General features: G+C 41.8%; 1 protein-coding gene across 1 annotated transcript; it reads right to left on the bottom strand.

The window, feature by feature from the left end:
* Positions 1-308: 308 nt before the first annotated feature.
* Positions 309-11,135, bottom strand: LOC114668674 (hyaluronidase-1-like). Its single transcript, XM_028824548.2, has 4 exons — positions 10,985-11,135; positions 7,814-8,744; positions 7,597-7,686; positions 309-3,844 (listed from the first exon to the last, which is right to left on the bottom strand). Exons 2-4 carry the CDS (start codon positions 8,714-8,716, stop codon positions 3,524-3,526), a joined length of 1,314 nt encoding a protein of 437 aa, XP_028680381.1. The 5' UTR covers positions 8,717-8,744; positions 10,985-11,135; the 3' UTR covers positions 309-3,523.
* Positions 11,136-13,072: the final 1,937 nt, after the last annotated feature.

The following is a 13,072-nucleotide window of genomic DNA, read 5'->3' as shown; positions in this document are numbered from 1 at the left end:
GATAATAGTCATCTGTTATATGTCAGTTCAGAGGTAAGTTAGCGTGAGCTTTATAATAAAACTACTCGTGTATTGTGAATAGTGGTTCACATACCACCTCAGAGGCTAAGCGCTCTACCTTAGCGTGTGTTTCAGAATAAAACCTCAGAAACTAAGCAGTTTAACTTGATGTGTGTTATTAAAAGAATACTCGCCAGATATGAACATTCAGACGGTGGACCTCAGAGGCTGAGCTGCTGACATCCACAGTGAAAAAGGGTTATGCCTTTTCAGCATTAATAGTGATAACCAAATTAAAAGAATAGACATGATATATGATCATTTAAAATTTATTAACCAGCAGACTGAAAATGATACACTGTAACAAAATAATATAACTAAAACTATACGGTGGATAATGTCTAAGAACACAGGGTACTTGTGTACTAAATGGATGGCTAGTACCCTTTTCTATTATTGTGACGCACATTGGATTTTCGTTTTTAACAACATTAGATTGTGCAGTCGTGGACATCCTGGGAACTAGTCATGGTGGCATGTGACAGACTTAAGCGACCATTCCTGGATTGATGGAGCCTGGATGGAACCAACTGTACTTTTAACAACAGCAAACATATTTGGCAGTATTTTGCAATGGGAAGAAATATGATCAACACTTAGAGCAGGCTTTCAACTTTTTTAGTGAAAACGGCATTTGCGCGATAGAGCAGCTACTTGATAAGCGAGTATGGCGGCAAGAGGAATAAAAAGTATGTCTTAATGTAGTAAAAGCTACTGTATGGCAGGGCAGCTGAGACATGACCTGGTCATCACAATCGGAGCACAACACTCTATATTTTTAAAGCTGCAAGTGATGTCTGCCTAAGAGTTCAACTTGTACAAGATGAGAATTGCAAGCAGTGTGTGTTCAATGCATTGTGTGTGCTTTAAATGAGGAGTTCTCTGAGTGTGTTCTTAAAGTGCAAGTCAAGTGTTATGCAGGTGGTCATGTAAATCACTTAAATATGTTAGTGTGTTACAGACTGCCACCCTCCTTCATGAACTTCCTGTCACTATAGCCACAGGTGCCAGCATTTACTTGTGATCCACTCCACTCCTTCCTGTCCTGCTGCTGTTTAGTGATTGCTCCTTCCCTCTCCCAAGTACAGACTTGCAGGCGCTCACCCGTCTGACCAGTTTTGGCCATCATATGGAACTCTGAGGGTCTGCTGGACAGTCTGTGGGACGGCACTTACAGTGCATGAATGCTGCTGGCTGCCTATGTCCGTTGGGTTATTATGGGACACATGCTGACATCCAGCACTATCGGATTTCAAAGAACATATTTTTCACATTAGTAGGTGTAATAATGTAAATGCCGTAGTTGTAGCATGAAATGTATTAAGAAGTGACTGTCTTTGACTTTAACAAAGTGGTTGTTGGTCCAGAATACTTTGAGAATCCTTGCTTTTAAAAGAAACTGTTGGGACTGTTAACAGTTTAGGTCCACTTTCAAAACATAATGGTCTACACGTGAATAGATTCCCCCCCCCCCCCCCCCCAAAAATTATTTTAAGCAGAAAAAACAAATTTGGGGAGAGGGGGATGGGGGGGGGTCACAGGGATGGGGGATTGGGTCATCAGAAAGTGTTGCTATAATGACTAGCCAAACTGTTTGCGTGAATGAAGTTGTGTGAACAGCCAAGGCTCCCTGACTTTACAGCTGTGGGATCAAAAGATAAAGCCCACTTCCTGCCTGTGAAGCTTTGCTTCGTATTTCACCAGTGAGCTTCAGGATCATGTGGAAAGCCACTTGATTTAGAGACCTTTCAGCCTACATGTTTACATAAGGTCATTGTCACCAAGTGCTTCCACGTGTATAAACTGTTGTGTCTGTTTCACTCCATAGCATTATAGAGAAGTCATCTCATCCCAAGGAGCAAGAGAGACCCCCTTCATTCGGCAGGTAAGACAGCCTCCAAACCACAATGGCACACCTACACATATGCAACGTCAAGCCAGCTCAGTCCCAACCCCCATCTGAGAAAATCAGCACACGTTTGAATTGAAGACCAGAATCTTGACCAGTGGATGACGGGGAAGAGGTAGGTCTTCAAATCAAAAGCACGATCTATGTGAAGGGGCTTCCTGTTCGTGGACTACTTTCATTTTCCAGAGGTATTCATTTAATAATATTTTATCAAAAATGCATGTGTTTTGCACATTGTAGCCATACAACTGGATATGTTGACATGTGGATTATGTGCCATGAGTAATGTGAGATTTTAACATGGATGTTTTGCTATTGTTTGATGTTGTCCAGTAGTAGGTCACTATTGGCACCCATTCCATCAGAAGCTTTGTTATTTATGTGCTGTATGAAAACATGAGATTAAAAATGTTTCTTTTGGTCATCAATACAGACAACATGAAGTAAGTAACACTAAAAAAATGTAATTTTTGTGTGAATTGATTGGATTGCATATTGGCAGCCTTAGTGGAATACTAAGGGTGGCATTCAAAAATTACCACTGTTGAAATTTTCATGTGGCCTTGTAGGTGACCACGCCAGTCTTAAAACACTGTGCATTTTTGTTAAACCTCTGCACCCGATAAGCTCTCCATCACAGGCCCGCCATATTATTGTAATTCCTAAAAGGCCCTCAACAAAAGCTCGCTGTGCTCCATTCACCCACAATAACAGCAAGCACAACTCTGTGACTTGGGCCAGTGTCAGCCTGCACAATTTTTAGTTGGAGAGCCTTAACAATTGCAGTTTATGATCTTGTTGAATTGAGGATATTGGACTACATGACTAGGAGCTGGATGGATGGATCACATGATGCCCTCACGACTACTCAGCATAGTTTCCTATTGCGTGGCTAAAGTATAGCAAGGTCAACACATACTTACAGCCAATCAATGACAAAGACGAGACAATCAATGGGCATTTGTGTGACTCCCTCCACTATAATTGAGTCGCTGGGGATATCACACTATGAGTGAGTGGGGGGCGATGGTCAATAGCTCACTAAGACTGTGTAACTAAAAATCGATGGAAAGGTTGTGTAGTGTCATGGGGACTTGCTCCTTCTTCTGTTGTGTTCAAAAAAAGTTGAGTGGATGAAATTGCAGGAGGCATCGCTCTCTCCCTGCCAGATAAAGGTTGTTAAAATGGAACTGCCATTTTATTGCAGCCTGGCAGTCAAATTTTAAAAGGGGCAGTGGAACTATTGGGTCTCAACTGGAAATGCTGTTATATTCAGCATGTGGGCGTCAGCTGGTAATTGGCATTTAAAACCGTCAACAATTGGCCCTAGAGTGGTACAAGATGCTGCCTCCTGGGTGTTCCACTAAATATTGCACCTATTTTGAGTACTGTACCCAAGTTGTGGGTTACAATGGGGCTGGAAACAATTCAAAGTTCTCCAAAAGACAAAATACCAAAAGTGCAGCACAAGATTAAGTCTTTTGCCACCCAGTGCAAGAGCAAGTTTAGAGATAAGTGCAAATGTGCCAGCCTTTGGCTCCGAGTAGATAGCACTCACTGATTTTGCTTTTTACAGTGCTTGCCATGCCACCCCTGGTAGCACTGACAAGTAAAGTGCATCTCCATTTCTACAACGTCAGCTTTGCTTGACTGCCCAACCACAAAAAATTGGTTGCTTTGAGGGCCTTGCTTGGAAAGAATCTTCCAACGGTCAGGATGCAAGTGGAGGTAGACTGAAGAGCCACTGTGGATTCTCTTGCAGCGGCCACGACCACCACACAGCGCCTTGCTGCATATGGCCGCTGCAGTTGTCACGTTAATGACGTAAGAACCCAAGATGTTGTCCACGTAGTCCTTAATAGATTCACACACCTCCTGTAAGGTAGAAAAAAAGAGGAGAGGAGTGAGGGCTTCACAGTGGGGTACAAATCTAGTCATGAGTGCCTACTTGCCTCCACAGATGATCTTTTAAGGTTATCTCTGTGGGATTCGGCTCTCACACTTTACAAAGCTGAGCACCCGACGGTTATCATATTTTTATTTTATTTTTTTGTGCTTTTCTAATCAGGCATTTGTTGAGAACTAATGAAATACAGCTATACAGTAACAATTACATGGATAAAACAATATTAATGAAATCATGTAAACAGGAAAAATAAAATAATAAAACACCTCCCACCCCCACATCCTCACTCTTTTCCTTTGATGAACAAGATTGTTGTATGAGGGTCAAGATGGCTGATCTGACTGAGGAGAAGAGGCGCCACTGACCCAGGAGACCCAACATGCAACAAGTGAGCAGAACGAACTCAACTTCAAACTACTGTCTTCCTACAAATTCAAGCCAAATTAATGGAATGAAATCTGAAGTGTCAAAAGATAAAACATTAAAAAATACATGTAAAAGTGGATTCATCATGTTCAACGCAGAATCTCAGCCATCTTGTATTTTTCTCAAAGGACTCATTAGAACAGCCTGCCTGACTGGTCACATCTGTTTCATTATCCCTGCAGAACTCCTTAAGCATTTTGGCACTAGAACAGTGAGAACGTCAGCATGCTTACCAAGATGATATTTTAATGAGGAATGCAGTCATGAAGTGATATGACTCCCAAGAAAGGAGACCTTACTGACAGTAACCACTGGTTTGACAAAACACTTCTCCCTGTCACAGGTACAGTCTCCTGCATTGTGTTGAACTGATGGCTATGTGAGACAATTCATGACAAGTTGTGGACTGTCATGTCGGGAGGAAATACTCACTTTGTGACACATTATCAAACAATACCTGGAATTCCTGGGACACGTTGATGTGCTTTAATTGAAAAAAGTATTTGACAACATCCATAGGGAATCACTATTGCATCTTGCAAGGTTTTATGGCATCACATGACGCTATGTCAACAAATGTCTTCTAAGGTTTTTATTTGAACTCATGTTGTTGCATCAAGACAAATACGGCATGACTGATTACTTCAAGGTTGAAATTGGAGTCAGAGAGGGTTGCATATTATCTGCGGTTTTGTTTCTCCTGGTAGCAGACTTCATCATGCTCAAAATCTACAGTTGGCCTCACCCTGGTTTAAAAATAAATACACACGGGCACCTGACAGAAACAGACTTTCATCAGTGGCATTTTTCTGGAAGTAACAGATAGTACACTTAAGAAACTGGTTACAAAACTGTGGGGAAACTGCTGAAAGAATTGATCTATGGATCAGCACTGTCAAGGCAAATGTCATGGAACAAATAATCGCCAACACAGATTATGATTGACCAACGACATGTAAAAGCATTGATCATTGTATCTGTCCCAGCAGTATTCTAGAAAATGATGGTGGGTTAGCATCAGCTGTCTACTGAAGAACAGACATTGCTGCCATGTCTTTCTAATGTACATTCCATATCTGGTCATCACATACTATCCGCTTAAGATCAAAGGTCAGTTTGTTAAGCTGCATTGTTCTACTAACTGTTGTCTATGCCCCCAAGACTTGGAAGATCACCACCCACATCATCTGAAACTTGAATGAATTCCAGCAGAGATGTCTATATAGGATCTTTCACATCACATAGCATGACAGGATTACTAATGAGGAAATCTTATGGAGAGCATGTGCAAAAAAAGTTTGAGGAGATTGAGAGGGAATGCAGAAGGCATTTGCAAGGCCACATCTTACCAGAAACTCCATCAGATAGCAGAAAGAGGCATGGAAGACCTAATATGACAAGGTGCAATGTCTTCTGATCTTCAATTTTCAATTCAAAGGTCCTATTGTTACAGGTTCTCGCTCCTAAGAAATTAGTTTTTTCTTTATACTCGGGTGATAATTTTGTTTGGGTTGGCTGTACATCTTTCCCAGCAAAAATGTGGAAATATGGTGTGTCTGTGGTCACAGTGCTAAAGTTTCAACCTTGATCAGTCAGTTTCTGTTCTTGTTTTCTAGGAGTAAACATTGTTGCTCAACTCTCTATTTTCACCAAAGAGTAGCACGCAATGATCTGCTTTTAAGGTGTACCAGGGGCTGAAATCGTCATCAGATCTTTAGGATCATGGTACAGACTTACTCAGTGTTGTCATCTTATGCTAATGCTTGACTGAACGTTAATGAAACTTTCACTCCATGACTAAACACATTTCTGTGGTAAAACACTGTCTCCTTATTTTGCAGAAAGCCTTCTATAGATTTTTGTCTCCAGGTACACCTTCAGCCCATAAAATGTGGTTTCCATATGTGCATGAGAACACTGTACAGCTAACCCAAATGATATTATATCAAAAGTGTGGACAATTATTGACTTATTGTCATACATTCATAAATGCACTTCAGATGAATGTCTAAATTAGTTAACATTTTACAGCAAAGCCATTGTTTGTTTTTCGTGTCATCATGTCATGGTTGCCATAGTTTTTCTAACGGGAATAACTGGAAGTGTGGAGTGTGCCATCACCTATGCGACAGTTTAATAGTTCATTGCCGAGAATTTTTGAACTATTCAAGTTAGCAGATAACAACTAAAACAAATCCTCTTTGTGCATTGTGCTTCGCTGAATGACTACTCTGGTTTCAATCTTTTGGATTTGATTTTTTGTTGATGATTTCTAGTGTATTGAATATAGACAAAAGAGATGATGGATGATTTTGGTTTAGAACATTGCCTGGCTTTTTGACTACATTTATCTCCTGGTCGATGTTTGTTCATTACCTGCCTCTCTTTGAGGTAGCACAACAAAAACCTTCCACAAGTGCCTGCAGAGAATTGGTGTTGAATAGTGCAATGCTAACACCACTGCTGGTGACCACTCCAACACGAGACAACTTGCCATCTGTTGCACCAACTATGGCTCAAGAAGAGCAAAATTTAAGTTAGTAATTTCTATGTCATGTAACTGTGTATGGAATTGTAACTGGACTTAGCTAATCTGCAACTGCTCCATATTTGCTGAAGGAAAATCTGTCAGTACTGCATTTGTACAAGATGAACAACACCTAAACATTACCTTCTTCTGGTCTTGCACTGTATCTCCACTCCCAAGCTGCCAAGCACTCCAGTACCCACAAAGAAACTGGGCTGAACAGATGTACACTTGAGTCAAACTGAAGCAAGCCTGTTGGTGCGGAAAGGACCTACACCGGCACAATACTGGCACTTAACTGAACCTGCGCCGCAGCACATTTTGTGCAAACATTATAAAGGTTGTCTTCACACGGAGAACCACATGGAATAAATCCGCAAGCAGTCTGGGTGAGAGGAGGACTTTAGGGACATTTGTTCTCATGTTCTGTGCCAAGAAGACTTGCACTTTGGCATTATTTGTGTGAAGAGAATCAGCAGTGGCACTTTCTCTACTGTCCCCTACAATACCAGAATGAAGTCAACTTACTCCTTCATTGTATCTGTGCAAAGCAGAATTGAACCGTTGTTTGCACCTGAGCCACCCTGTGCCGTAGGCATTCAGCTGACAACACCAAGCACCAGAGGCAACACTGATCACTCTGTTCATATACCAGTGCCTCCGAGGTCAGCCATGCTTCTCAATAAATTGCTTTGTGTCGTTTTGTCCACAGTGTCCGCGACTTTGCCAACCTGATGAGCGCACATTCTCCCTTGTCGCCCCCCTTACCTTTGACTGTGCATAGTGTGCATCTCCCCAGAGGACAACTCCTGCTGATCCCAGGGCCGCACTCTCACCGATTGTGTGAATTAAATCCTTCTGTGGTGGAAAAGGAATACAAGAGAGGTTATCTGCTGAGATCGGGGGGGACAACATTGGACTCGTGACTGTCCCCCACATTCTCACTAGTGCTAACCCTACCAAGCAACCACGTGGACAGACCTACCAGTGATAGGAAATCCAGTGAATAGGTGTAGGCTATCCGAGCATAGGGGAGGATGGGCATGCCACTGGAGCCCACCTGTGTCGCCACTCTCTCCGCTTCCAGGATGCGGAAATGAACAAACTTTTGAATGCAAGCTCCCCGACCCTTCAGTTTATGGTCCAGGTAGATGTGGGGGTACAGCGCTGAGCTGATGTTCCACAGCCACACAAGTTGGTCATTCAGCTTGAGCTCTGCATCAGGGCAGGCCCCTGTATAGTTCTCTGAAATATTGTTGTACTGGTAGTTGTAGCATTCTGGAAAGCCATAAAAACCCCACCATCCCCCAGGCCTTTGGGTACGGCCAAGCTGCAGGGTTCTCTCCATGAAGGCTCGGCTAGCATTTTCAAACTCTTCCTTAGCCTTTGCTTCCACCTGGGCAGGGAGCCACTCAGGGTGCTGCTTCCTCACCAGTATGCAGGAGCCTTCCCAGTACATTTTTTTTGTATCCCAATTACGCTTCCAAATGGGACGCCAGCTCTCCCAATCCACCACAGCTAATCCAGTGAAGTTGGAGACAGGGATGTAACGTTGTATGTCTACAGTGGCATTTGACAGATGGTCCCGCAGGCTAGCATTCTGGGGAACACCACCATTCACTGCCACAAACTCTGAGGTGTAGTAAGGATAATGGCCCAGCTTACCCTCATAAAAGATGGTTATGTTGCTACCCATAAAGCTCTGATTTTGATTGAGCACAATATCAAAGAAGCTGAGGTCCAAGTCCACATCATATATGTCTTTACAAGGCTTTGTAGGAGCATTCCACACCATCAGGAACGGCACGTTAGGAAGCTCCCATGGCAGTCCATGCTCATGGGCCAGGGTGACCAGAGCTAACGTAGCTACAAGCAGGGTACTCCGCATTGCTGTCCAGGCAGAGTGGTAGGGATACCTGTGGGAATAACAGGCGGTTAGTAAATGACGGGACTCCTTACAACTCTTTAGCGGGTATCAGTGTGTGCAGCTCCCAATACGCCTCTGCTTTTTGACTGATCATTTTTGAATTACTGTAAAGACAAAGAGGGGTGATCCCCTCAAAAGTCATCGTCTAAACCATACAACACACCTGCTCCAAACATGTCATTTCTGTTCAGTGCAAATAATCAGTCTTGTTGCTGTTTTTTCATTATACCCAGATCTGTCATTTGGGGCAGTCAGAGGGAAGAATAAGAGGTGAACAGCAAAACGTTTTCAAGTTAAAAAGAAAATATATCCTGATATTTTTTTTATTTTTGATATTTTTCCTGTGCTATAAATAATAAGTCAAGCAATTTGTTCTTAGTGCTGCATCCCTTAAGCAGAGGAGGACAAACAGCCAGGTACAATATTCAGAAAAGTGTTCAGTTTTTAGATTATTATTACAACTGAGACAATATATACAACAAATCTACATGGCTAGATCAGATGTAGTGCCTTTTACAGTGTGCCCATCACAGCTGTTGACCAGAGAAGTTAAAAACAAATAGAATGTCCAGAATGTAGGGACAAATATGAACAAGTTACAGACAGCCTGTCTCAGAGTGGCAATCTGCTTAGTTATAGCATAGAGAGCAATGCTGGCACCCACCGCCAAGGCATTAGGACAGTTTCTAATAGCCAAGTGTCCATGTGTAAATTCTGAAACCACTTTAGTCATACAACTGCTACTGCTGAGTCAAGCAAATTCCTTAATCTTTGTTCCTTATTTGAGTGATTTCAAAAGTGACTTGTGAGGCTTCAAGTTGTCCTTGAAAAACCTTGAACAATCCAAAGTGGTTTTAAAGATTGACAGAATCTAGAATGCAATGTCCTCCAGAACGAGAGCAGTTTCACCCCCTGGACTGATACAGGAGATCATGGTACCACTGTGGCTGCAGGTTTTTATTCTAACCAGCTGCACAAATAAATGGTTCAGTTGTCATACTTCTAAATGGTCCAATTGTTTAATAATTTTTTCTTCACTTATTTTGCATGGAGAAAGATATGCTAGTATATTTACATTTAAACAAAATTCAGAAATGTTTTTTTTTGCCATATCTTTAAATGTTACCTTTTTTTACCTTAATCTTTTTAATTCACCTTTTCGTGTGGCGTTCACTCCCTTAATTATATCCAAGTACTGATAATTAGTGATGAGCAGCACAGACATGGGTGCAAAGGACATCAAACACTAAAGGGAACTGCAGCATAAAATTCACTTGTGAGCTAATGATTAAGAAAAGCCTCACATGACCAAAACACACACCCACACACACACACAATTGCCTAGTAGTGTTCCCCGAAACACATAGCAAACCTATTCTGTAATCTCTGGATTGGCTCACAAAAAGCAGATGCTGGGAAATACTAGCTTGTTTAATAAAGGCAGGAGTCCAGGTAAAAGCAGAAAGTGGTTGGGATAAACACCTGCCGTTGAGGTGGTCCACAGGACTGAAGTTGAGGATCACTTAGTTGAGCCTTTTATTATCAGCACACAAATGAATTAACATTGAAGTTACGGCTTTGCTTTCACATTCAGTGTCATTTGCACCAGTGACGCTACTGTTCATTGATAATTGTCAGTTTTTGGATACAATTTATGGAGCAAACTGCATAGTAATATGGTGAATTAAAATGAAAATGGTAAAAGAAAGTTACGTGTTTAAAACGATGACAAAGAAAACATTTTGACCAGCTAAATAATGAGATTGATGAAACACATGAGTTTCACCACAGGATCACAATCACAGGAGTGATTTGTCAAACTGGTTGGAGTGAAAGCCTTTGGCCACAGTGGTACACCCGGGCTGAACGTGAGAACCCCTGCTCTACAGGATCCCCACTGCCTGCGATGCCCCGTTTGAATGGCAGGATGCACTCCCCTAAAGACTTACTTTACTTATACGACTGAAAACATAATAAACTAATAAGCGTGTGTCTAACTTCTCTCCGCTATGATCCACAGAACAGAGCACCACAAGGACAGAAAAAAAATTCTACCAGACAGTCCGGACTGGTGTTTCTAAGGGACCGCAACACAACTCAAAATGTTTACGCGGATTGTGCAAGTGTGGACAAGCAGAAAGAAGAAGCGAGCCAGAAACCTTTTGCCATCAATTTATCAAAAAAAAAATAGAACCAAAATAAATTTTGGGAACAATCCGTATCACCAACCTGTTTAAGCCCCACGGTGATGTCAGTCAGACCTCCTTCGTTGAAAAAAAATAATGAAAACCAACTCGAATCAAGTGTATAAACAGACTGACTAACCTGTCCCGTTGCCTCCAGCGAAAAACGCCCGAAGAGCAGTAGGAAGAAAACTGGCAGCCAGTTTCGCCCCGCCTTCAAATGGGCACCACCAATGGGAATGGAGAGCGTGAGCTGGCTTGTCTGAGGATATCATTTGGTTAAAAGTAAATGACTTACATAAGCGACGGACCAATGAAAATCAGGAGTGGGCGGGACTTCTGGTGTTCACCTAGTCAGATAGGAACGCGTCCACTTTTGTTTAAAAGTACGCTTAAGTTAGAGAAGGCGTCGCTTCAGAGAGCTGATGCTCAAAAGTCTAAAATGAGAAGGCATGGAGCGCTTTGTCACGAGAACTTACTGAAAGGCATCCGTTAAGTCTATTATCAGCCAAAAAAATAAAAACAGGGCGCTGATATTTTTAGTTGTGTATTTGTATAGTTTTTTACCCATCGGAAGCAAAAAAAGGCCGTGCATTTTTAAATGCAGTAGGCATACGAGTTCATGCTTTTGGTTATGAACATAAGCGAGCAGCATGCATACCTGGTTAATTTGCATGTGCGCGCCATTCGTTTTACGCATGCACTACTGATTTTAAGACTGCGTACTCTACTGTTAACTGTGTGCTCCGGGTGCAAGGGGTCCTGGGCTTGAACAGTCGTTTCAACAACCCCCCATGTTTTGAGGGAAGCACGGAAAAACGAATATTTCATGTGAAAGCCTAGCAGTCATCTAAAGTTGAAAATGCGCAACACAAGAACAGAAGGTGTGCAAAAAATGTGTGGATAGCACAGACGGGCACAGAAAGAGCGACCATGAAATAGAACACTCGGTGTCGAAACTTAAAATGATAATTGATTGCCATCAGATTGCAATATGCCATGCCAAAGATTTTAAACAAAGTCTGAACACATCTAGTCGGGGAGAGGGAGGAAACAGTTTAAAATCATTACTCTGGCACCTAATTATTTTTATAATATCATGTATATGTTTTTGTTTTGGTAAACAAAAATAACTAAATGTAAAACGATAAATAAAAATAAAAAAGCATCCACAGGCTTAGTTTTTTTGCCAGATTGCAGAGTCTTGTCAAGCCACCAATACGTTTTACCTGCTGTTCAGCAGAAATCCATTCAACTCAGTTATTACTTAATCACCAATTGGCCTTTCCAAACTGTAAGTAATTTGTCAGCAACGTTCCGCTCAAGTGTCTAAACCTAGTGAAACTCTCTATCAGTGCATAAAGTAACATTTTGTTTTTCAAATGGAAAACAGGATGCTAACACCTGACAAGTAAGGTGACCCGTTTTTCACTCCTCCAAGTGGCATTTGAAATGATGGCTTTATTGCCCAGTACACCCCAGTCTCAGTCTTTTGGATTATTGGATACACTAAGTGCAAAGAAAGGCAGCTGTTTGTGCCACCTGATGGCACTTCACATGTGCGCCTGTATTTTGCTTTCTGTTCAGTTCCTGTGCACATCTGGACTCCGTCAAAGTAAGACATTCTGAAAGGTAGGGGGCCTCCAACTGCATTTCTGGAGTGCTCCAGTGGCTGCAGGTTTTCATTCTAACCATTTTCTTAATTAGTTACCAGATATTTTCTGCTAATTAACTTATTTTCCCGTCAGTTTATTTAACCTGCTTTCTTTAAGATTCAGTCCTCTGAATTGTTTCATTTTTTTTCTTAAATGGCACCCAAACCGAAACGAGATATAAAGTGAGCCAACAGATGAGCCATGAAGTCAGGGTGTTAAACTCCAACCATTTTCTTAATTAGAAGCCAATTCTTGTTGTTAATTAAATTCGTTATTTAATGTCATGACTTGCTGGTGCTCTTATTCATGGACAGCCTCTTTAATAAGAGTACAACCAGGCTAACATAATGAGCCTCTAATATCAGGAGCTGGGCTATTCCAGAGTTAAGGCTGTTCAATGTTAGCGATCCCAGTAACATAGTGGAGTATTGGCAATAGCGAGTTCACTGAGGTGGGTAGGCTAAGCCATTTATGGATTT

This window comes from Erpetoichthys calabaricus, chromosome 18 (assembly GCF_900747795.2).
Source record: "Erpetoichthys calabaricus chromosome 18, fErpCal1.3, whole genome shotgun sequence".
Taxonomy (NCBI): Eukaryota; Metazoa; Chordata; class Cladistia; order Polypteriformes; family Polypteridae; genus Erpetoichthys; species Erpetoichthys calabaricus.
The sequence above is the reverse complement of the archived record's forward strand: the minus strand, read 5'-3'. Positions and strand labels throughout refer to the sequence as shown.